General features: G+C 37.8%; 1 protein-coding gene across 1 annotated transcript in view; it reads left to right on the top strand.

Annotated features, from left to right (window-relative positions):
• The window catches only part of LOC135482032 (diacylglycerol kinase zeta-like), a 91,429-nt gene that overhangs the window by 12,220 nt on the left and 52,213 nt on the right, over positions 1-26,996 (top strand). Inside the window, 2 exon segments of the mRNA XM_064761853.1 lie at positions 20,966-21,071; positions 25,619-25,702. Coding sequence (XP_064617923.1) covers positions 20,966-21,071; positions 25,619-25,702 — 190 coding nt within the window.

Consider the following 26,996-nt stretch of genomic DNA (forward strand, 5'->3'; position numbering starts at 1 on the left):
TGGGCTCGTCCCTAATGGTCTGCTGATGACATGCCTTCACACAGGGTTCAGGGTAAACATCATGTTTATTATCATGTGAGATGTGTGCAGCCAGCTCTGAGAGGATTATCACACATTTGCTACTCTCCACTTCCTGGCCAGTGCTTCAGGCCCAATACCGGGTTTCTCTCACTCAGGGCGCCTCTGCATCAGAGGTCTGCTCAAATACTGGCTAAGACATGGCTTCTGTAGATATAACCCCTTCATTCTTGTAAGCTCCATTTACATGTAGTAAGCCATGTAATTGTCATTTGATTTCTATAGTATTCATGCATGAACTCTATTTTAAAATATAATATTGAGCCTCAAGGAGGCAATCTTATGGCACGTAAAAATACTACAAATAAAGCAGACTTGTTATACAGCATTCTTGTTTGCTTGTATCTTATCAGATACATGTAGTTGTAAAAAATGATCATTAGCTTAGAAATGGAAGGCTGAGAAGTTATATACCATATGAAAATTCAGAAAAAGGTACATGTAATGGTATTGTGTGACAGACAAAACACCCTTGGAAGTTACATGGTTCATATCAAAGCAGTCAAGAGGGCTTTTATTTTAAATGGCAGAAATTTACTTTTATTTACCAACAGTGTTGTGGTTTTGTTAGGTTTGGTAAAATATGAAGACCATCACATTTCTGAAGACTATCTGTTGAACATGATGTAGAGAATAACTTATTCAACATGCGATTTCATGAAGGCATGTTACTTATTATGGTTTATTCTGTCTCCATTCAGATCCCTAACACTTTCCAGTGATCAGCCAATAATGTGCATGCATCTCTATGCATTATAAGCTCATTCAAAAAACATGTCAGTTTAACGAAGTTTCTCTGAACAGTTCATAGTAAAATGTTATGTATGTAATATTTGCATTGTCATTTGACATACCAGTATAAAATCATATATTCATTTGTTGGCAAAGCGTATTAAGCTTTAATTGTATATGGGGTTTAATGAAAAGCTGAAGAAGGTATTAACCTTTTTCTTGCTGATGAAACAACATTTGATCCAAAAGTATTATAAGGAGTAAAACACATGCACCTTCAGATTATTTGTGAAATTGTCGACTACGATTTAAAATCAAAACTTAAGCTCCATTTTGTATAACCCAGAAAGCCAGCAAATTACATAAAAATTGGATTGTTTGTAGTGTTTGTGTGGCTAACTCGCTTTAGGTAGAGTGAAGGCATTGATAAAAGCTTTCCATTGGTTCTACCCTTATAGATGTTTTGAGAAATTCTCTTTGTGTTTGATCAATATTTTTTTTTTCAATATCTATTTTCCTGTTGCATTGTTTCTGTTGATGAAGTGATTTGACTACTTAGCTGGCTGCATTAGCTGGCAGTGTTATGTGACAGTAGCCAGTAGGCCTGGTTTGCCACTGATCCCACACCCACTCACCAAGCCACCGGCCAGAATCGACAGCCTCAATTTTATGCTGTGCTAGACAATGTGATTACTACCTGTTAACTGTCCCCTCCAGCGGGCTAAACCTACATCAGAGTCCCTCTAATACTCACACTTAGCTCCACACTTCTGTACAGCAGCCAGCCTCCCCAATCTGAACACAAGAGTGTTCATTACAATAATCCAGTTGGAATGGTCAAGTTTACCAGCTCTCACGTAATGTTGGACGTCCAGAGTTAGCCACTAACTTAGTGAGCCCTAATGGTCAGCCTCATGTAGGCGCCAGGCCAGTCTGTAACCTGATAAAGCCTGATAACTGATGGCAGATACACATACTCAGCCAATATTACTTTGTGATATTCCTGTGTATATGCTGTATGTTTAAGCCTGATGTTAAGTACATGTAGCCAGGTAGATTTCACAAGGTCATGTACTTTGGTGAAACTCTTGTGAAGTACATGTAGCCAGGTAGATTTCACAAGGTCATGTACTTTGGTGAAACTCTTGTTAAGTACATGTAGCCAGGTAGATTTCACAAGGTCATGTACTTTGGTGAAACTCTTGTTAAGTACATGTAGCCAGGTAGATTTCACAAGGTCATGTACTTTGGTGAAACTCTTGTTAAGTACATGTAGCCAGGTAGATTTCACAAGGTCATGTACTTTGGTGAAACTCTTGTTTCTCAAGGGTTGCTTGAAGTTCTTATGCTTTTCCACCCATCTTTCCTGAGTGTCATAGACTGGTTTGAGCCATGTGTATGGCTGAAGCAATGTCTTAGACTTATTTGGTGCATAAGCTCCAAGAGAACTTTATTAACTGTCATCAAGTTGAGTAAATTCAATGTTTTGCTGGTTTTTTCCTTGCTTTATACTTCTAAACTTTGTCAAAGTCAAATTTAAATGTGGAGAACTGAATTAACTACCCTGATTGTGGTTTTGCTGTAGGCACCATTCAAGTTCATCCAATCTTCTGCAGATAACTTCCACTTAGAGCACTGCTGGTAGATCATGTAATGGAAAAGGATTCAGTTTTAAATTCCAAGTCATTCTTTATCTTAAAATGTTAGATGTAAAGTGTAGATGTGAGAATCATTGAAACATATGACTTCATTGAATCGACCATTACACCAAAGCCAAACTGTCAATGGATACCGCACTTTTTGTGTTGATTATTACCTGGGATGAAAATGTTCAATCCAGTACATGTTAGTTTTTCATCCTGTTGGTGAAGTGTTAATTGCTTGTGAGCTCGCTTACAGAAAAAGATCATTCTCCTTTAGAACAAGTTATTTGCCTTGTATTGTCATGGTAGTAGAATGTGAAGTTACAAACTGTTGATAGCGGCATGCCTCCAATCTGCCACAGCATTTCTCGCCATCCATATAGTCTGTATGTTTATGTAGTCGTTTGTTGTTAGCCCATTTTACTTCCAAGCTGGCAGATGAAGAGAGGAAAGGTGGAGACTGCGTAGGTGACTGAGGCTTGGTGGAAAGATTCTCTCGCCAGCCATTACGCAGTTGGCATTCCTGTGCACTTTGATATGTCTGTGTTGATGGTTTGTTATCTTTGTTCGCACAGCTAGTAAGCCCTCCAACCAGTCTACATCTACTAACTGCATCACAAGAAGGCTTGATTAAATAAAAATTTCCATTTTCCAGCATACCCACTGAAAGGTCAGTAGTTTGATTAGCCGCGGATTGTGTAGGGATTCAGCAATGTGCCTTTCTTAAAAAGAACAGTGTCACAGATTCAGAGTATTTCCTTTTACATTCTTCTTTTGGAACATTTACTTTTGGAGACTCACTGATATATATATATATATATATATATATATATATAAGTATGGTGTTATATAGGCATTTATTTATGTAGCCAGCCAAACTCTTGAGGGAACCTCTTGAACCTGTCAAGAAGTGAAGTATAGAACCATTTGGACTACATGGATCTCTCCACCCTCACAAACCTTTCATGAGAGCCATCAAAAACCAGGCATCCTTCTGGTCAGTAAATTTGTTTCCTCTAGCAGAAGTGGCACAAACAGTGATTCCCTTCTCGGTATGTCATATAGGGCTATTATTAAAGGACCTGTAGCAGTGAAAGCGAGGAGAGTATAGTTTTCAGTGCCAGGATATCCCACGATCTGCTCCTTAAACAACGGCGAACACGGGTATATCTCACAACTCTGAAACAAGATTTCCATTTAGCTAATGGTCAATTTCATCAATAATATAAACCTTCAATTTGTTTTAGGTAGGGTGTTCTGATGCTCTGCCCTCATCGCTGATCCCGTCTTGGGTGCCCAAAGCTGCCTGAAGGGCGCAATCAGCAGTCGCTCTCACACCAGCTTAAATCTTATTACATGCACTTTTGAATAGTTTATGTTCAGGTCCGCCTCAGTACTCTATCAAATGGGAAGTGGATTGGTCCACTGCTTCAGTGGCCCTGACGAAGCTTTGCCGTTCAAGCCCCTGAGGATATGAGGAACGTGCGTACCAGTGAGATCTGAAAATACCCATGCTGTTTACATTATACAACAAAATTTAAACAAAGCCCCATCTTGTTCACATTCACACAGGCGTGATGGGGTAATTTTACAGGCATTTAAACTTGATGGACATGTACACGTATGGATAGAAAAGCAATTTTGTTTTACTAGGTTCAGGTTGTGTTTTTTGGGATGTAGGTGGTATATAAGGAACATTGCTCATTCTTAGTTTTATGGGTTTTTTTTTTTTGAAGAAAAGGCAGCAGATGTGACATGTGAATGCAGAAGGTAGTAGAACTATTGTGGCTCACTCCAAAAGATATGCTCTCTGGCAGTATGTGGGAAGGTATGCGGCAACCTGAGGATGGTCGGGGGCTTCCCCCGGGCGCTTTCCTCCCACCATAATGCTGGCCGCCATCGTATAAGTGAAATATACTTGAGTACAGCATAAACACCAATCAAATAAATAAACAAATAAATCCAAAGCTATGAAAATTGTGTTATATTTTGTGATTTCCATCATTGTCGGGGAATATACCAGATAGAGATGAATCTCAACACTGATTTAGATGGCTTTAATTCACCTTAATTACAAATTTGAGTCTCACTCAGCCCATTATTTGCATTATGTATCAGTGTTCTGGGTAATAAGCAATATAGTACATATAGTTTTGGATGTGTCATATCGAATTCCTCTTATAATGATGGAGTGAGGATGGCAAAAATTATCTTGGAATATCTATGGACTAAATAAATGCACGTTAAAGCTAACTTTTCCACTACTACCTGGGACCTGTTTTACAAAACTGTCGTAACACAGCGTCAACCTCATTTACCATGATGACTTGTCTCTACACTATGTATTGTCATGGAATTTATGCCTGGCGCAGTTTGTGTCTGTTTTGTAAAACAGGCACCTAGCCTCCATATTAGAGTGCTTCACATATATTTGGCTGAAGAATTGAGCAAAAATTGATGGACAGTTTTGGTCAGGGAGAGCTGATTGAAGTTGTTGTGACTCATTGTATGGATCGAGTTAACAAGACAGTGTACCTGTAGCAAGGTCATGGACCACCAGACCTAAATTTGCCAGCTGATATTTCAGGCTATATGGAGTTAATTGTACATCATTCATTTGACTTCTTCACTCTTGTGGGATTTCAAAGGGAATTGGCTTCTAGAGGCTTCGCATCAAAGGAGTGGGCAACAATAGAGCTTCAATAAAGATTTACCTGGTGTCCCGTGTCCTGACATTAACCCTCTAGAATAATCCATAGTTGCTTCGAGCACATACATTCTGTGGAAGCACATCTGGCTTTTGTCCATTGACCTCAGTGAGAGCATCCATTAAAGCTCCCACCAGAATGATAAGTATACCTGTGGTGAATGTTCTGGCAGGTCAATAGGTGTGTGGTTATATGCTGGTACATCAGCAGTTTGCAAGAGACAGGCCATTTTCGGCTTCCCTGGGGCATGTATGATTGATAAAAGATTCAGTAGCATGTGTCTTCCCTGACATATACCTGTAAAACCAAGAGATTCCTGACAAAACTACAAACATTCATCTAAAGCTGTGTTAGTGAAACCAGTTCACAAAATAATGCTCTGATTTATTTAGAACAGTGATTTCAACTGATTGTAGACACATCCATGTCCATGGCCTGTGGTAAATTATGTGCTTATGTTAAGGTTTTTCATATTGGAATAGGGAGGTTTAGTCAAATTTATTGTACTGCAACTGAAAAATGAAAAAGTATTTTATGGTTGCATTGCGGCTTGTTATACAGAACAGTGACGTGAATATCAGTTTCTTGTTGTTTCATGAAAGAAGCAATTATGGTGAGTCAGAAAGCCAAATTGATGTACTTACAGATCCATTGTTGTTTCACACCCTGTTGGTTTACAGTTAGGCAAACACGCCTTGTGTATTTACCTGGCTAACTGGCAGTTCAGAATGTGCAGATGTTGATGGTGTATCAGCCTGTGATCTGACTGTTTCACAGTTTGATACGTTATCTGTTTGACAAGGCTTTGAGCAGACATGTTGACTCCACCTTGGCCTCACACTTCACTGAACATCCCATAAACTGCCATCAGAATTTACTCCAAACTTCTTGTTATCACTAGTGAACAAAATAGATTTGATTCCTTTTTATTAAAGAAGTCCTAGCACTTTGTCTATTTTGTTATGCAGGAAAAATTTGAATATGTGTTTGTACCATCAGGAACTTTGAAGAATGTTGCAATATATATATATATATATATATCTTTTAGTTATGAAGTAAGTAAATCATTGTAATTATGTGGGAGAGTGTTGCTGCTGATGACAGCGTTCAGCTAGATGATTTTGTACAGCCTGGGCTGGATGTGTAGAAGCTGTATGCATGTGAAAGTTTATGGTTACACGTTGTTGTAGTTCTTTGGGTTAATTTTCCAGCAGCCACATGCAGCTCAGTAATTCTGTCTATTGATCAGTTGGCTCAGTTTTTAACATTCATAGGAATTAACTGAGATGACACAAGCAGAAAACTTATCAAAACCATAAAATCGTATGTTTGTATTCTTTGATGGAAATATCCATGTATCATGATGAACTTCTGAACCTCATTTCAGCAAAGAAACTGTTTTTATAATCTAAATCTAATAGGACATAATAAGCATGTGGTAGTAAAGTCATTCATTAGGTGCATGTCAAGATAAAATTCCCTCATCAAAATCACTGTGATTCTGTGTGAATCTGGTTTAGGTTTTGAATCCAAATAATATGATTGTGTTAAGGCTCGTAGAGCTGCATTGCATGTATACTCAGAGCAGAGAAGCTTACATTCAGCCTTTATTAGGACAGCTGTTGTTGTAGTGTCCCTGTGTGGACTGTTAAAAGCACCAGCTTGGTGTTCTACCTACCTAATTGCATGGCCTTAACATTGGGTTTGTTGACTGAATGAGATTGTTGATTTTATCAGACACCACAAAACATCCACCATGACCTGAACTTGCACCCCTTTTGTTTGTTTTCCTGATTGCTGGGTTTACCTGTCAAACACACTACTCTATCCCATTCTATGCTGTTTACCAGTTTATCGATATGAAACCATTTTCTGCCAGTATGTTTCTCTCAGTGCTCGCTGTAGCCTTTGTGTTTAAGAATCATTGTTGCCCTGGGGTGCTCGGGTGATGCTGACGATATACTCTGGCAAATATTTGAGGTGGACATGGGGTTATTGAAAGAGCCCTGTTCATCACCTTGATTCCACCTTTCCTAGCATTACGTCTGTGATTCACAATGCACTATAAAGCACTTAATGGGAGCTCTAGTACTGTGGAGAAAATACTGACATATCTCACCGTTACGACAATTCTACCTTGTGCAAGTAGTCACTCATAGCTGGACTCTTATAGGGCAAGCATCTTGGCTTCACTGTGATCAATATATTTGACACTGCCAACAAGTTGTAGTGGAAAGGTTCAAGCATAGTGTATTGAATTCATAGCAGAAAGGTTTTCATAACCAACCTATTACCATCAGTAATCCTCCCAGCTTGATGTATAATTGGGCCCAGTTCTCAAACAAATATTCCTATGAAAGGAGTCATTTGATTGTCTTTGTGTCATTTTTCTTTTCACTGTCGGTCCTATTTCAGTTTTGATGAGTAATTAATACCATCTTTTTTTACTTTTCTTAACAAGATGCTATATATGTTTATTGTAGTGTGTTCGACATTTTCAACATTTCATTGAACTTGTCCATGTGAATGTGTGTGAATGTAATCAGTTAAATATGATTTACAGCTTTCAGCTTTCTTAAAAGAAAGCATATGAATTTCATCTATTCCTGGAAATAGCCAAGGCTCTCTGTCTATTTAACAATTCTGTTAACAAGGTGATCGTTGAGTTTCATCAAAATTTCACCACCATAATGCATATCATAGTCCTTAAATCAATATTTCTCCCTTCGCATATGGGTGCGTCCAGATCATACATGTATATTCACTGTAAGAAGTTTGAACCCATTGACAAGGACTATTAAGGTGATGTAAGCGTTCCTGTAATGAAATTGGGATATTTATTGAAGACGGCTGAAAATTGCAATCGCCATTAAGTGACACTGGTTTCCTTGTCCTAAGGAGAGAAGGCCCCACGCAGGGAATCTGGTATTAAGACAGTTGTATTGATAAAGTAGCGCGTCGCGTGATGGACTTAGCCTTGAAAGACCCGATATCCGATCAGCTCCGTAACATGGCTAATGGCCTAGAAGCTCTGATCAGTTACACTAGAGAACACCCGCACACGATGATTCCTCCAGTCTTATAATGCTGAACTGGAACGGGTCTGGCTACGGTTGTGAACGGTGGCTTACCGAACATGGTGTAGTCTTAGTGACATACCAAAAAGCTTGGCAAAATTAAGCCAAACACAAATACTCGTATATCTTCTTTGAATAAACTGATAAGTCACACATGTATTTCAGCATTTGGTTTCTTATTCCCCTGTACTAATGTATTGAAGACAGTTTGTTTTGCACCTGACCATTGGCGGATGTGGCAGTGTGCCGGAAATCTCAGCCAATAATTAGGCAAGACACTTGAAATCTGGTTAACAGGTTTGAACATCATTCTTATAATCTGAATAATTTTTGAAGCACATCGCTTTTTTTTTTTTTTTTGACAAGCACAGACTACTTGGACGTGTAAAATTATAGCCCCCTTTTAATGAACAATGTTTCATTGTTACCTCCTCAAACCCCATGCTTCCCACCTCTATAACAGCCGACCTGCCATATACCCCTTTACATATCCATGCTGTTTATTTACCTCTTCCCTTCTAAAGCTGTGTTTCAGTTACAGAGGCTAAACCATAGGCTTAACAATGCAGTTAGTATTAAAACAGGCATTTTGCTTTTCTGCTGTTCTTTTTAACATCAGTTGCATTGTGTAACCATTAATTGCATTAAATTTCACCCTGTTGATTCATTTATAATTTAGTGCTCAACTCAAAAACACTGTTGTGAAATGATTCTTAGATTAAAGTTATGCACATTCTATCAATTTATTTTTTAAACTGTTCCTGCAGACATTGAGAAAGCATAAATTACCAAAAAACTGCAGTAATTATTGTAGAAACTGGAATTTGCTTTACATCCACTGAAAAATAATTATGCATATCATTTGATTCAGTTTCCCATTGACATTATAAATACATGTACCATGACACTTTAATATAAGCACTCAATATAAAGTAAATATGATGTAAAATATCTTGTGATATGACTTTTACCCCATTGCCAAAATTCTCCTTGGGGCATTGCATGTATATGCATTGTTGTCGTCTTTCCTTGTACCATCTGTCTGTCCATCATTTCATTTCTATGTAAACACGCTATCTCTGGACACCTGTAGCCATGTTTACCAAAGTTATATCATGCACTTAGTCATTGGGAAGAATCCTGTTAATTTTCTGTGGCCTTGATGAATGTTTTCAGGGTCATTTAAGTTATATTTTGTGATCATAACGTCTCTTCAAGCAATTTTGTTAAACTTTAATCACATATGTAGACACGTAGACATAAGCAAGAAACATATTGTTTTTATTGACGACCTCACTCGTACATGGGAAAGTCTGCCAGCAACCTGATGATCATAGGTTGAGCCAGGTTGCCCCTCACCATAATGGCTTGCAGCTATATAAAGTATAAAATATAAATAAAAAAATTGATGACCTATTTTTTCAAGGTCATTGGGTCTGTTCTCGCATTATCTTGTAAACAAGGCAGTATCTCTTGTCAGAGGGATATTCAGTGCATTTTCGTATTTTTTTATATTCTATTCACTGTTATTAACAGTTACAAGATTTTGAGTGAATGTTATTGAAGTGTTTTAAGATTCTTGCAGAGTATTTCCAGTCAGTTGGAGCCCTATGGCCTGCTTCTTTCTGCAATAATGCAATCAGATTGATCACTTACAGAAAATTGCGCAATAAGAATGTCTCCTCTCAGTATCGTCTTTGGCGGACATTACACCATTAGCTGGTCATTAATGCTCAGGTTTTCAGTGTGAGCCCCGATAAAGATGTAATGAGGTGTCAGAAATGAACATGTTCAGACCTACTTCACAGCTGTGTCAAAGAGGACGTCAGTACATGTTTGCTAGCTCCACTGTCCTCCTTAACAAAGCAGCACTGCTGACTTCGCCATATGTGTTGTCCGTTGCTATGGGAATGTGTTCAGGCCCGTCTCATCAGCGTCTTGGCACCATTGATTCTCAGGCCCTCCTCAGCTTTTTGATGACTTGAGGTTCCATCACATTGTATCATCTTTCCAACCATTTCCTCTCCAAGACCTGATTTCATTTCCACCTCTGCCTACTTTCTTACATAGTTTTCTATGGGGGGAGGGAGGGGGGGCTCTTTTGTGTGAGATTCTAAGGAAAGGTTTTATCTGAAGCCATAAACACTAATAGATATTGTGCGTTTGATGTACTATTGATGTTCAATGATGGCTAATCTTAGATTTATTAGTTTCTCTGCCTATAGTAGTTTATGTTTGAGCTAATTTGTATTTGTATAGATTTTCAGTTAAGAAAGCGTTCACATCCTGTTTTGCCTTGCAGTTCTGCAGCATGGACATATATATGTTCAAGCCATTAACCCCACAGCTGAAGGCATCTTCCTGTGGAGTTTATTGTGGAAACTGGTCATAACGTTTCTAGGGCCTCTAGGGTGTATTTCAGTGTATGCATAGTGTACATACCTATGTTCCGTGTGTATAGACCACACACTAGATCATAATGATCTTCTGTCCTGAGTACAACGTATAAACAGCAAACAAATAAATAACTAAATAATCGTTGTATGTCTTTTAAAGGCAAATAAAACATCATCATATACTGCAGCAGACCTTAATCTGATTTGTATAGTTTTAAAACTACATTGTAATGACCAAGACCTACCCGGGCATACCTGCTACTCCACATTTTCCAACCAGTAGTAATGTTTCTTGACATGGCACACGACAATAGGTGATAGGTGTAGTACTAGTTAGGGTTAGTCTACTGCCGCTGTAAGCATATTGAATATGTCAACACTGGAACATATAGCTGCTACTGAGGTAATCAGTCTGTGTGTGAGCAGAGAATGCTTAGACCAATGTTAAATCGAAAAGAAATAAAAAATAAAAAAAATACAGCAATTGAACTTTTAGGGCGTCCTAAAAGGAATATGAAGATTTTGAAATTGGTACTTCAAAGAAGAAAGACTGACTATATATGGATGCTTGTATCATGAATGGCCTTTGAAGTTCTCCTTGTGGAGCCTGGCATGTTTACATGAACGAACACAAATGACATTGTGATGGGAGTTGTTGGGAGCATGTCGTGTGTGCTCGTGAGATTTGAGGCCCGCTTGATGACAAGGTCACTCATGTTTAAATGTCAGTGGGTTAACCCTTACCACTGACCATCAACAGACGTCCCTACAGCGCCCCTCCCTTCTGCAAGTTTCAGTCTAATGAGTGATCGTCATATCTCCCTGCGTCTGTGATCAGGACTCATCATCACATTGATCAGCCTGGTGACATAACTGAGCACACTTCACATGGCCTCATGGGTGTATTGATCTCCCCTCAACGGTGTCTACACACAGCCATCTTTTTTTTTTTCTGTCTCCCACGCTTAATGCTTTCTCCTGTGTGTCTTGTACACTAATTGGAATCCTGATGATGGTCCTGCTGTGATATAGTGTATTGAATTAAGGCACAGAGGGCGTATCTCTTTGCAGTTTTCATGTAAGTGCCATGAAAAAATAAATACCAAAATTTTTGAGGGAGTAAAAATTTGATTGTTACATACAATGCATGTCCAAGAATGACTTTGATAATCGTGTAGAATTGTCCTTGTGTGGATTGGATATAGAATTAATAGCTTAATATTAATGGAAAGAAAAAACTTACCAATTTTCATAAAATATATTTTTTGTTTCGATGGAATGTCAAAAATGCCAACATGTAACCGTTTTTACTTTAATTTCTATGAAACGTGCGCATGAAACGTGTGCAAAATATTAAAAAGGGATGAATTATTGCTGTAATTGAAAATGTCATGGCATATAGGTTGGATCTTTAACACTTTACAGGTCGTATATAGCTTTGTTGTTAAAATTGGCTCTAGCTTGTACATGAAGTTGGCTGTTAAATTATTGTAAAAGGCCCTGTTATGGAGGACTAAGATTAGAACTTTCAGTGGGCGGGTTTTACAACATTGATTTGTGTACAAATCCATTCACTTTCTGAAGATTGTAGATATATGTACATATTTTTATATTTAGTTTTAATTTCAAAGAAGTGATCTTAGTTGGATTTGACACATCTGAGGGAACAGTGGCCGTGGCATATGCCATGTTGGTGTTGACCATGCTATGCAATAGTGGAGATTATAGTTATATTACATAGTTTTCCATTACATCGCTTTCGATTTACATGTACATGTATTTATGTCAGCTTGAATCAGATATGGACTACTTCTACCATGGCTGGTGAATAATTCTCGCTGTATTTACATATATTTTGGCACATTTGTCATTGTAACTTGCACCTTAAGTACGATAACAGGTCTTCTGATTGAGGGGTGTCAGGAACGGTATTCACTGTGTCTGCGATCAGTTTGACCTTCCCATAACTCCATCTTCCCGAAAGGTGGGGATTGAGGCACTGTGAGAAAGGCCAGTCTATGTAGGCCTTACTAAGATCATACGAGGCACGGTATCTTACAGGTAATGCTTGGGGATAGTTTAGTAGACCCATGGGTGTTGAGGTTACATGTCTCTACATGTGAACTAAAGGTTGTGTTGCTTTTGGCTCCAGAATACGGCTGCAATAAAAAAAGTCATTGTGATAGTTGGGTGCCAGGCTGTTATACGGCAGACCAAAGCACATTGAGCTTTCAGTGGTTCAGATTTGGGGTTGGCGCTACACAAGCATTTGATATATGTGTAACATTTCATGTGATATACTGAATTTAGCCTATCTAATTTAGCCTGTCTAGATCTGGATCACACTGTTGTTTTGATGCCCTATTGTTGTGATGTGTCATGTTTCTTTGACCTTAGTGCAGAATACACATTGGATGACCTAGCTGCAGCTGTTACACGGGTGGAATGTACTTTTGTGACAGCCTTATTACACAAGGTTTAGTAATGGCTGTTTTACTATATACGCTCAGAGAAGTACCTTTAAAATAATCGGAAAGGTCCATATGTAACATAGACATGGGGTATTAGTCTTTTATATTCTCTTAATTTTGTATATTTGAACTTATACGTAATTGTTTCAGGTGTACATGATTTTAAAAAAGAAAGTTATGATAAAGCTTCCAAATTTGGTACACACATTCTCCTTAATGCTGGTAGGAGCTGACCTCCGCAGGTTACTGGCAGACCTTCCCACCTATGTGCGAGAGGAAGGAGCTCTGAAATGGCTGAAGCATTGTGGGCATAGGTACTAGTTAATGATGGAGCGCGCTAGCGCAGCATAATGACTCAAGAGTCTCTCACCAATGCAGTCGCTTTGAGTTCCAAGTCCAGCTCATGCTGGCTTCCTCTCCGGTCGTACGTGGGAAGGTCTGCAAGCAACCTGCGGATGGTCGTGAGTTTCCCCCGGGCTCTGCCCGGTTTCCACCCACCATAATGCTGGCCGCCGTCATATAAGTGAAATATTCTTGAATACGGTGTAAAACACCAATCAAATAAATAAATAAATAGTTAATGATGGATCAGTAGTTCAAGTCAGGACAGTGATTGTAAAATGGCTAGGTCAGTGTCATTCACTATATGGTCGCAATTAATTAACAGTCTGTGAACACATTCTCTTCTTATACATGAACACGTATGTCTAGGTTCTGTAGCTCTGATTAAAGAACATCCCTAGATATCAAGGACTGCTGAAATGACCCTGGTTGTGCAATTTGAGCAAAACCAGTTTCTGTAGTGTTGACTTCAAAGGTGATATTGTCATCGTATGCTTGGTTAGTGTTCATCGTAACAAATGAACGCAGTGTTGAAAGTCTTATATTAAGTAGACGAGGACACATCATAACTGTCATCGCCTTATATATCTTATTAGACTGAAAAAAAGAAAAAAAAAAGAAGAAAAATGTATTACCACTTTCTTTGATTAGTTTTCTGTTGGTAATAGGAAGCTGTACAGCTATAATGGCAGATTTTCTGCCGCAGGTCAGGGATGGCACCATATATTACCTAAGGTTTGCGTGTGGCTTTGATTACATTAAATGCTGCGATGGAGACCTCTGGTTGAGGTGCCTGCCTGTACGGCTATTTACTGGATATTTTCCCTGAGCTTTACTGCTCCACTGTGGTCAACCATTCCTAGACTTACTGATCTGCTTGTATTATCTGTCTAATAACTCATTGTCCACACAAGATGTCTTCTCATTGGTCACTTTCTGTGTTAGTTGTCACATGACTTGCCTGAGTATTCACCCTAGGAGAATAATAATAATGAAAGCATATATATATATATATATATATATATATATATATATATATATATATATATATATATATATATATATATATATATATGATGATCCCCGCTTATGGGTGAACAACAAGCATTTTGAAAAATATATGTGACAATTTGGATCAAAACTTACAACTTTTAACTCAGGTTGTTCATGGATTTTAAGATTACATCTGCTTGTAACTTAAAGGAATACAGAATCATATCTGATTGGCTGAACAAGACTTATTCAAGCGTGACCAAAACTGGAGGGTTTAACACAGGAGCCCCTATATCTACTTTTAGGCAAACAATGTCGATGCTGCTTCCCTTTAACATGGCTGTAGGAAGTTCAAAACTCCCCAAAAAAATTATTATATAGGGATCATTGGACACAATAGGTTGTGGTATTGGCTATCCATGTTCTTGCACTTATCAAAAAGAAAAAAAAGTGAAACAAAATTTATTTGTCCATTGTCTAGCTGTATTATCCTGTTGTACAGAGATGTTATAAGCTGTTCAGGATGTATTTACAAATAAAAAAAGATATGTTCTCAGGATTCTTATCCAAGTGAAGGCATGGAAATCTTAATGATTGGTCTCTTGTTTGGGTTCAGGCAGTGATTGCCTGGAGTTGTAGACTCACTATATTTATTATTTGCCCAGCACAAATCCAGGGATATGATGGACAGCCATGGGCTGCCTTATTACAAGGAGTCACTCTTTGTCCCTGGCTGATGACCTGAATGACATAACCTTAACCTGCCTTAGAGGGTCTGTTATTGCAGTTCTGTTTGGGGAGCTCCCCTTCTTCTTGGGAGCCTGGTGGGAATCCTCTGAGGGTGAATGCCCCCCTCTAATATCTGAACCTGACCTGCAGATTCTCTACCTGTAATCCACAGTAAGAAGCAGAAAATGCTCCCCAGGAACTGTCCTTGCCCTACTGCCCTACATTCTCAACTGCCTGTTCCCAGTCACTTTTCTGTCAGAGAAATAGCCACCATTACTTTGTTCTGATCTCAGTTGATGGTAACTGTATATGAGTGGTAAATGTACACACACAAGGCTATAAGGCTACAAGGACAATGCAAAATGGATTCCTAAATCATTAAACAGTGCATGGTGACCAAAATCGTGTCATTATCAGCTTGAAAATGTCAAGTTTGTGAATGTGTAACTATCAGCTGGAAGCCCAGAACCTTAGTTTTGCTCTGCAGTTGTGACCTGTATGTACTTAGATGGGGAAACAAAGGCAAATCTCCACATGTCAGAGATAGTTAGTTGGTACATGTATGTCAATCTAAAAGTGCATTTTCAATATACCGAAATGAAAACTAATTTAATATGGCCAAGGTAAATTATGTAAGTATTTCATTACTTCAAAATACTTTACAAAGGTAAATATTTTGTGATTTATAATTATGATACAAATAACAGTGATTTTATTGACTTGTGTGACAGTGTCTTTGTAGCATCAGGACTCTTAATAATTTAACTGTAGTTGTTTTCTTATATATAATATCCTGGAATGTAAGTAAAAATATAATATTTCGAAAAGGTAGTGTCAAATTCAGTGGTAATGCAGTCATCTGGTACTTTTTACTTTCTACTCCAGCTGGAATGTTAAATGAAATATTTGATTGACAGTACATTATATCGAAAACAGAAAATAATATGATGACCTAAAGCTGCTTAAGTTAATTTAAAGTAGTATGATAAGCGATGTAAATCCATATGTTTATCATTACACCTCTTTCAAGGTATTCTGCAGGATATGTAGTTACAGTATTAAACATGTATGGGGTTTAGGTTAATGCAGACTGTTGTTGCCATTATTGTTGCATTGTCATTTAAAGAGACCTCTGATCATTACTGACACAGCTTAGATAGGACTGCTTCACCTTATCACTCCTTCCTGAAGGATAGCATTGATAGTATCGGTCCAGTTAAAGATGATTTCTTGGACTGAGTGTGACAGCCTTTCCCAGTGCTGCAGCTCAAAATACCTATATCATCTGTATTTACAAGTCTTGTCTAATGTTAAGTGTCCTGTTTAATGCCTTCTGGTCCCCTAAAGGTGGACTTATTGCCCAGCCTCCAAATCACATCAACTCAAGACATCTTCTGTGCATTACATGACATCAGTCAGGTGAAATCCTATTCCAAATGGTATCTTCAAGCTCTTCCATTTATTAGTCTCAAGAGGAAGTAAAGACTCTGAAAGCCAGCACTGAACCACTGTTAATAAACCATTGTGCTATACAGTGTACATCTCTCAGTGGAGGCCATGGTATGTTATATAAGAAAAGGACAATTTTAGGCTGTTTTCAGCATTTCTGTATTTTGGTGCTAAAATTGCATTTATTACTTCTGGCAAGAGTGCAGACAAAGTGCAGCCTTACCTGGATAGGCTAACAGGGATTGTAACTTGGTTTTGCCCAGGGTGCCTTTTAAAGTTGCTGTGTCCCAAGGAATCCCTGAAAGCCATACTCTTTATGTATTAAAGATCAGAACTGCTGATGATGGTCTTATTGGTAGACTTTAGGAAATCCACCCCTGAGCTTCTGATGTGAATGTCACTTAGGTGGGAGTGAGCTCACAGTCTAGACTTGAGATTTATACCCTCAGTTTTTCACAGATTCTCTGACAAGTTGTATCCCTGGATATCTATGTCTGTGTGTAAATGTATACATGTGGTATTTAGTACAGAAACGTTATACCAGCTAATGCGCTTATCAGGAATAAAGCACCAAAAATCACAGATACATTATTTGCCGAATTGACCAGCATAAAATAATGAGTCAAATCATTCATCAAGATAGCAAAGCATTAGATGAAGATGACATGGTGGGCTTTCCTTTGTTGTTGTCGGCCATATTTAATTGCTTAGTGGCTGGAAATGATGATAATCTGCTGTGCCTGGATTGTGTTTTGCCAGTTGATTTCTCATGTCTATGGTCGTGTCCTTGAGCTAGATTTGTGCCTGACTATATGGCCCAGAGTCTAATAACTGTACACTTTATAAAAAAGGCCATTTGGTGCCATGGATAACAAGGTGTTTGTGATTCCCAGGTTTCATTAGCTGGAGACATCGAGTCCAAGAACACCAGACTTTGAAAGCTCTGCTTGCCCTAAGGATGTCTACAATGAACATGTCAACCTACTGCAACTGTGGCATTCAATCTGTTCAGCTAAAAAGCCTATTGTTATGTTCTAACAGATTCTGTTCTGAATTTCCTTCTGTTACTGCTGATTTCATAAAGTTATAATGAAAGCAATACTTTAATAATAAAGACGCATTAAAAAAAAATTACTGTACCTGTTTTTATTTTTGACATGTTTTTTTTTTCATGATACATTCATATAGTCACGTAACTTTAGTACATACATTTCCATGTATAAAATGGTGATATATATACATATACATATTCCATGTAGGAAGGTAATGTTAGTTGTGCCCACATGGTTGGACAATACTGCCCACATGTTCTAAAGTTTAAGTCCAATCTTTGACTAATTTCAGGGCTATTTGTATTGGATTGTCCAGACAGCTTGCTAGATACAGGGCTATTTGTATTGGGTTGTCCAGACAGCTAGCTAGATTACAGGGCTATTTGTATTGGATTGTCCAGCTAGCTAGATTACAGGGCTATTTGCATTGGATTGTCCAGATAGCTAGATAGATTAAAGCCACTAGCCCTAACAATATTATATACTACCTGTGAATATGCTTGATATATTGCAAGATCATTTATGACTGACTGAATAATTTATAGGTGGCTGCATTTAAATTATCAACTTCCAAACCTTTAATGTTTGTTTTCCAATTTCGGTGTCTTAATGGTAATGAATTTGTCCAGGATGAATCCCTAAAGAAGTTGGGTGGACAATACTGTCCATCCTGGGTCTTCAAATTTGACAAAACGCTGCATATCTAAATCATTAACAATTCAACCATGTACATAATATACATTGTATCTTTTGACACATTCAAAAGACTGTTCTTGTGTTTGGGCAGGCCATTTTAGGATTTCTGTGAAAACTCCAAGTGCCCACTTGACCATCTGACTTTAATCTTCAAAATTGTTTCAAATATGTCAGTTTCAATTTTTCATTTCATTTTTTACTTTTGGTGTCAAGTTTGTTGGGTGTTTAGGGTATAGGATGAAAGTTTGTAAATGACACTGTGCCAGGTATACATGTTAGTTATTTTCATGAGTGCAGTTAGAAGGTTGTGACAAATGTGCCAAAGGAGAACTCGGAGCAAACGAATACTGAATGACTTTCCCTCCTTTCATCCAATCATTGCGGCTTGAGTATTTAATTGAATTACCATTTATTTTAAGTTGACCTTTAAAAGTTCCATCCCAAGGTTATTGGTGTGGCATATTTTGGACGTTTGTGCATGTGCTGTTGATCTGATAAGGAAGCTGGGCGAAATTGTTGAGATGGAATGCATGTAGCTTGTCTTTGACTGTCAGGCTAGCCATACTGCAGATATGTCCGCCACTATGCCCAGGGGGCCAAATGCATTACGCAGTTGTCGGAAGCTAATTGTATTAGTGTATGGTTAATGTTATTTAACCACCACGTTAGAGTGAAAAGACTGGTCATTTGTTGGAAGCCATGTCAGACAGTGTTCAATATTTCATAGCGCAGCCCCTTGTGTTGAGAACATCTCGTTACCACGTGGAAGATCAGTCTTGGTTCCTTATTTCCTTACACCCTATACTTGCAGCTGACATGTGACATCTAGTGTGTTTCTTTTCCTCCCAAAGCTGAATGACAGCCAGCCTGTGTCATCTGGACTCTAATTGCTAAGCTAAAGGTGAATGGATTGCTTGCTTTTGGCAATATAGGGGGATTTCTTGAAACAGATATTTAATAAATATTTATCGTTTTCTAGCCATGTTTTCATCATTCAGCATTCAATAAAAGTGTCAAGAATTCAACATGATGAACAGTAGTTTATGGAAGGCTTGGGGTAAAGTTTCAATAGTTTCTGTTGACTTTTCCCTCTTCACATTGCTGTTTTGACGTGAACATGTCATCAGTTATATCATTGCTTGTCCTGGTGTGTCAACCCCTTTGCCCTGTGGATGATAACGGCCAAGGTTGATATGGCAGCGTAGGCATGCCCAAGCCCACACAACGTACACAACAGATCCATACTAACTCCTCTGTCCATTGGGATGTAAGTCTCTGATTTCAAGTGAATTAGCCTCTCTATCAGGAAAGCTCTACAACCGTTCTGTCCTCTATTGCCTTTTGTTGTTGTTCCGTTCCACATATCTGTTTCCTATATATTGCTGGTTTTAGTTCTGCGTGTCAGATCTTTCAGAACTGTAATTATATTTGGCAGTGTAATGATTGACTGAATATGCCCTTCTGGCTACACCTCAAAGCAGGAGTTCCTCCACAAGAAAAAGAAAAATGTGATTCAGTGTTAAGGCAAAGGTATTGGCTCTGGAATTGGCATGGTATTGTTCGACTGTATCGTTTTTTCCCCAGAAATATTGTTGAACAGTGAGACTGAGAACTCAGTCGGAAAGCCAGTACGTGGCAGGTCGGACATTTCTTTTCAAACATTCCATTTGCTGCTGGACAGCCCAGTAGGGAACTCCTCCACATCGTTCAATATTTGGTCACATTGTTCATCAGTTATGTAAAAATTGACTCCAAGGCCAAGGACTTCTGTTGATTGCTTTCATTCGTCCGATGGTTAAATTCCCCTGAAAGTAGTGGGTGACATGCTCTGCCTATTAAATTGATAATAACTACTAAAAACAGATTCCCAAAGGGAATGTTCATGTGTACATTTATGATTTAGATTTTGTCTCCAATATAGACAACATACTTGGTTTTTATTTTCTTCTGGGTTTTTTTTTTCTTTCTTTTTTTTTTCTTTTTTTTTTTCTCCCAGTGTATATGAGCTATTGTAACACTGACAGTAAATCAACTGCATGGTGCAATCACTTAGTAAGCTCATATATGCAGGACTAAATCAACACAGTTAAAAGTACTGGGATTGCTTCAATTGTTTATCTTTGTACTGCTCTGTATATTGCAACATTGTGTCATGAACTTAACCTTCACACACAAGTTGTATATACATGGAGTTTTTTATTGGCTCAACTCACACAAATATTATTACATGAGGACTCGTAAGGATTGGAGCCAAGAAATGAAAAGTTACTATGGATCTTAACCAAAATTAATACTGACTTAATTTATACTCTCTCATACTCTATATGAAAACAAAATGCTACAGACTGAATTCATACATTATAATGGTTACATTCACCAAAATGCTACTTTGGCTATTAAATACAAGATTTTCATGCAGCAAGAACTTGAAGGAATCCTGTTTATGTTTGAAGGTCTTGCGCCAAATTTCATCTTATCACATGTGATATAGATTTATTTTTCGCTAAATCCTGATGTAAAGAGGCTGACTGTTCCATTAACTCAATTATGCAAGGATGATTTTAATCAGGCCTTTGTTATCTTTTTTTCTTCTTGACAGAAAAGCAATATCCAAAAGTACCTTCAACCATAACAACTTCTTACACCCAAGTCACGCCGAGCATGGCTACAGAAAAAGAGAGCTTCGTTCCACAGTGGACTGGTGTGTAAGTATTTTCCTAATAGATTTGACATGTTATTGTCATCATTTAAACTTTCAACAAAAATTCCCATGAATTTGATATTTGATATAAAGGTCAAGGTTTTCTCTTCCCCTGTGGACAGGGTGGAATATTTTATTTATGCTGACAGTTTGAATGATATACACTAAAAGAAGATGATTGAAGTTGTGTTTCTGTTCTGAGCAATAGCTGATTCAAATTCCTGCAAACATCCGTATTTTCATGCCAGTGCGCTTTTCAAGATCCCAAAGGGTCTAATCTAGATTAATTCTGAGTCTCATACATGTACCTGGATCTGGCCCTTGTTTGTACCACGAAAGTGCCCTTTTTTAGGCAAAAAATGACTAAAATAAAGCCATTTAGTCTTTAAAATTTACTCTGGAGTATACCTCACCAAAAGCATATTTTGATAAAAATGTAACCTTTCACTGTTGCTAAATTGAACAGGGTACAGTATCATTTCATGCTTGACAAAAATTCTAATATTTCGCCCACAGTAAATAATGAATTGTTTTAAGTAGCAAGCCAACATTCAGCTCAAGAAGAGCTATAAATGATGTCAAGAATGCACTTACTGAATAAACATACATATAAAAGAGGGGTCATGGAAGAATATAGGATCCAATCAGTCGTCCAATACTACATGAATGTTCAGTTAACTTTATTTCTCAAAAGACCAGAATTGTAAAGAAGGCACCAAAATCATCTCGTATATTAGCCTTAAAGCATAAAAGTAAAATATGTATAGTGCTATGATGGCATGCATCTGGTGACAGTTTTGATTCATGCAATGCCATGGATGTTGGTATAGAATTCAGTACATTTTATACTTTTATTGCCCATTAGTTGCTAATTCTCTTACCGGAATTGTTTTCTTTTAACTTTTGAATGCTCATTTTAGCCAGGATAATATAAATTTATTTTAATAAAGGCAGACAAGAAGAATAAATCAGCTTCACCACAGGTATCTTGCAAGAAAGAAACAAAAAATCACAATCAGAATGAATGAGATTGCTCATTGGCAGTCATTCATGGATTATTTATGGGTTACTGTTTCATACTGTGCTGCCAACCTTTTTTTTTTCCCCTAATATGCCTGTTTGAATGGAAGACTTCATTGATTTATTTCAAGATTTTTTTTCCTAGTTTGAACATTGGTGCTCAAGCCCTGAGTGTCTGATTATTAACCACTGAGCTCCTTCATTTTGATGCGAAACCTTCAAGTCTGCTGTAGGGTAATCATTATATATGGAATCATTGGCTCATGAATGTTACTGGCTTCCTGCTGTCACCCATTCTTGGCTTTTTAACGAGGGCCTAATTAGAGCCTCATTAACTGTCAGTGGCTTCATCTTCCAAAGTGAGTAAGGAATGGTTTGCAATATCTGAAGATTTATGTACATGTGTGTACCGGTAGAGATCTTCAGTTTGGTTGGTTAATCCGTATTATGTTACAATATTTTGCCTTAAATAATAAACTACTCTTGTCGAGAAGAACCCAGTGGGAAACAGTTGGTGTTTTCAGTTGAGAATAAATCAGATTTGTTTGTTGAATGTGCTTGGTTGAATGTGCCTGTTGAATAAAATCCATAGGGTAGTTGAGCAGTATCGGCTGAGTGTTAGCTGAAATACATGCCATGGAGTTTAAAGTCATAACACTAGCGGAGAGTTATATGTATGGTTTCACACAGTGAGTTAAACCGAGATCAGAGTCAAAAATGACTTGGATGAAGATGTCATATCTATTGAATACATGTGTGTTCTATCACTGTTCTGAAGATAGCTTTCAAAGTACGTTTTGAGAATGATGCATTACCTGAAAGTGTGTTTAAATGTGATTTGTTTTGGTGAAAACCACTTTTAGTCTGAAATGGCAGTTCAGATTCTCATCTGATGCTGAGCCTTGATCGTAGACACTTAAAGTTTGCGTCTTGCTTGTGTCTAAAGCTTGTTTTAACCAACTTTGTTCCATATTGCACTCTTGTTAATTGTCATGTATTCTTTTCTTTGGTGCTTGCAAATAAACTCTTGATATATCAGCACATACATTAAGGATCTGAGCAGGAATGGTTCTTATTTGGCTTGACAGTGCATTCTTTTGGCACTAAAAATTTTGCCGTAATTAAAGCATTGCAAATCAGATCTTTATGACTTGTTCCCTGATGATGATTGTAATATATCTGTACAGTGTGCTGTGTTTAGCATTCCCCTAATATAGACTTCATCACTGCGTACACAGTTTTGTGACATGTATATGTATCTCTGTGTTGTTGGTGCATGTACATCTATGTGGAAGTTTTGCTGTGCATAATTACACTAGCTTTTAGTGTTGTTTAGATTAAGCTGTTGAAAATCATCCTTATTAATTTGAGGTTTCTGGATGTAGATGCCGCCTACTGATGGAGTGGCATGTCTTTTGATCATTTCAGCGAGAGTTTTATAAATAGGATAGCTGTGGAGTTCCGAGAGGCCAGATTAGCAACATTGTTCCTGAGTCTGATCTCCTTGTGTTGATAGAAGTTGACAGTAATTACAACATGGTGGTTTGATTTCTAGCCCTTCATCACTTGCGAGACTGTTTTTAACCAATCGTGATATGGTATCATCTCTATAGAAACATTAGCTTACAATAAACAGCTATTCTTAGAATGGAATGGATTTTTCAGGGCTATATTTAGAAAACCTTGGAGGACTTTGTCTTCATACAATGGCCCTTTAGGGGCTATGTGTCTAGTATACACATAAAGGTGTAATTATGGTTAGTTGTGTGTAAATGTAAACATTGAGCTGTATGATGGTTTCACTGCCCCTTTATTCACCAGTTGTTGTCGTGTTTTGTATGAAATTCTTCATCTACTTATCCGGCATGAAACTTGTGTTGCATTGTGGTTTCCTGTTATGGCATCCAGTTTTACATCGATCCTGTTGCTTCTTCATCTTGTCCTCCATTATATCAGATAGATTAGAATAAGTCCATTGTTTAGCAAGAGCCTGGGGCTTTTTTTTTCACACGGACTGCTTTGGTTATTTGTATGTGGAAAGCAGTTTCAAGAGTCACCTGATTATAAAGGTTTAATTTATATCTTCAGTGAGTGAGTTCATAGGATTTGTGTACGTGTGGTAAATTCTAATGCCTCAAAGTGAATAGAATATCATATTCTTTTATATCATTGTTCATAACCAACAATGCCAAAGGCTAAGGTTTATTATTTTGCTCACTTTCATAATTAAGTCCTGCAGCTAGATCTCTGACAACTTACATCCAGCAAATTTACTGCTCTTGGTTTAGTTCATTGTTAGAAAACCACATCATCTTCTGTACACAGCATAAGTAATAAACAGGCAACATGTACCCATATTTCATACCCAATGAAATATCTCAGTAGGGAGGGATTGTTGTCAGAGGAATTTAAAGATACAGTTTAACAGGGCACCGGATGCTTAAACTTAATTTGCTTGAAATTTGTCAGCTAAAGTCAGAATGACACCTTAGAGCAAGACTTCGTGCTATCGTGTTTATGTGTCTGTCCTAGCTATTGTGATAAGAATTATTCATTGCGAAGAGGGATTTGGCATCACATAAACTATATCCCCATCCCCTCAACCCCTGTAGGCATATAGTTAAGGAAGCAGTTTTCAGAGCAGTAGCCGGTAAAACAATATAGTTATGTTGCCTGTCAGTAGCAAGATGCAAGAAATAAGACTCTGTAAAAGCTCAAGCTCTAACTGTGAACAAATTGTTTTGAAAGTCCAGTGGAGGAGAACCTAAGGAAATAGGTTAATGTTCGTATTGTGGCAACTTGTGTCAGATGACTAGGGAATAACTGTATAACATGATGTATCGCTGCTGTTTTCTGTGGTTTTCTCTCTGCTTTTAATACCATCTTCAAGCTAATTACCTGGAATAGCTACATATGGCAGTGGTGGGTAACATGATAGAATTCATTCTTAGCCTGCTTTTGCTTGTTATTCAAACCACCTGATGCCCTTCATTACTTAAGAAATGGACCGGAATGTTGATGTAGGTCACTCATATGGATCACCTGTGCCTGTGACAAAATGAGACAAAAAAAATCCTTTTGACATCTTGTGACAGTTATATCTAACAGACAGAATGTGACAAAAGGCAAAAGCATCAGAATTTGAATATGTCCCTTTTGCATTTCGAAAGTTTATCAGTGCTGGAAATATCAAGTGACTGTATGTGGCAAATTTCATAGCAGTTTGTTTACTATAAGGGGGTAGGGGGTGAGGATGGTGATCAAATTATGATAGGTCATCCTGTAAACGAAATCTTTCTCACAGTTTTCTTTAGATTCCAAGAATTTTGCTGTGAAAGTGACAAAATTAATGGTCATAATTTTGGGAGGCTGGTTGGTGAGGTAAGTGGGTGTGTTTTGATGGATCATCCTTGAAAGGAAACCTTTCAGACAGCTCCTCTTCTAAAGATTCTATGTATTTTGTGTCAAATGCGACAAAATGCTCATAAAAGGCTATTATTACTATTAAGAGAACATTTATTTTTTTTTCAGGATGGGGCGTATCACAGTGAACATCTGTGGGTGGACTCAAATGCCTCAGGGGATTGGTGCTACCTCCTTGAGCCGGAATGTTTGGTGAGTCCAAGTGTTTCCCTGTGACTACCCCTGTGTGGCTTTGTGATTACAGTGTCTACCTTGTATCTATTAAAGGTGTCTGGAGTCTGGTGTGATTCCTTAAATGTAAAAAATATTTCTCATTTTAAATATTATTATTCCTTCTTGCAAGTATCTCAAGGCAACTGTGACAAAATATAAACTTCCAGTACCCAGGTAAGTATTGTAACACAGTTTTAAATGTTGGCTTATGTCCAAAATCATTTTGACAGTTTGAGGAATGCGCACTGAACCATCTACTTCATGCTGTGCATAATAACCCAAAAGGAAACAACACTTTTTAATTCAGTTCATATATTAGAAACTTTGTCCATGACTGTACCCTATAAGTGAGAATGTCTCTCAGCAACCTGCAGATGGTTGTGGGTTTCCCCTGGGCTCTGCCCTGTTTCCTCCCACCATAATACTGGTCGCTGTCATGTAAGTGATATATTATTGAGTATGGCGTAAAACACCAATGAAATAAAATAAATACACTGTACTCTAGGCAAGCAGGTTTTTAATATCATCTTGCCAAAGAAAATAGTTATCTTACAAAGCCATGTGTTTGTATGTGTGTGCATATGAATGTAGGATGTATCTAGGAAAAGAGTTGATGTAAAGGTACATCGAACTCTGTTCAGAACCAAATATTCGCAAAATCGACTTGAGCAGGAACTCTGCTTGAACCAGCCACAATTTGTTTTTGATTTCCTCTTTTATCATGATCTTCTGTGAATAATTAGGTGATTCGATTATCAGCAGCCATCTGCTACTCGGAAATCCAGCGGGTTTGACAATGATGATAAAATCGCCATGAACATTAGCATATATATTACGAACATGTGGAAGAGGTGGAGATTGAACGTGGTTCCTGTTTTCTGGAGTTTCGTGCATCTGCTTCACCTGAGGCCTTCAAGTCGATCACTATATGCAGACAGGAAACAAACTGTAATGGGTCTCTTGTACAACTCAAATCTTTGATGCTGAATGCAAAACATATCACAGTCTGTTTATGTTGGTCAAAAAGTATTAAATATTAATTAATCAGTTACTTAACCTGTACAGTTTTTTAATCTGCAAGAAATTAAAGTGTAAATTTCTACTCCTTACTTTAACAATACTGTATTGAATTCCACTGTGAAAACCTTTTACCAGGAGAAACGAATCAAAATACACATTGCATGATTTTATGAAGTATAATATCTGGGTGTCTGATGTATTTGAAAGAAAACAAATGTTTGGTGTATGTCAACCTTTGATTTAGTCATCCAAA

This window comes from Liolophura sinensis, chromosome 1, assembly GCF_032854445.1.
Source record: "Liolophura sinensis isolate JHLJ2023 chromosome 1, CUHK_Ljap_v2, whole genome shotgun sequence".
NCBI lineage: Eukaryota > Metazoa > Mollusca > Polyplacophora > Chitonida > Chitonidae > Liolophura > Liolophura sinensis.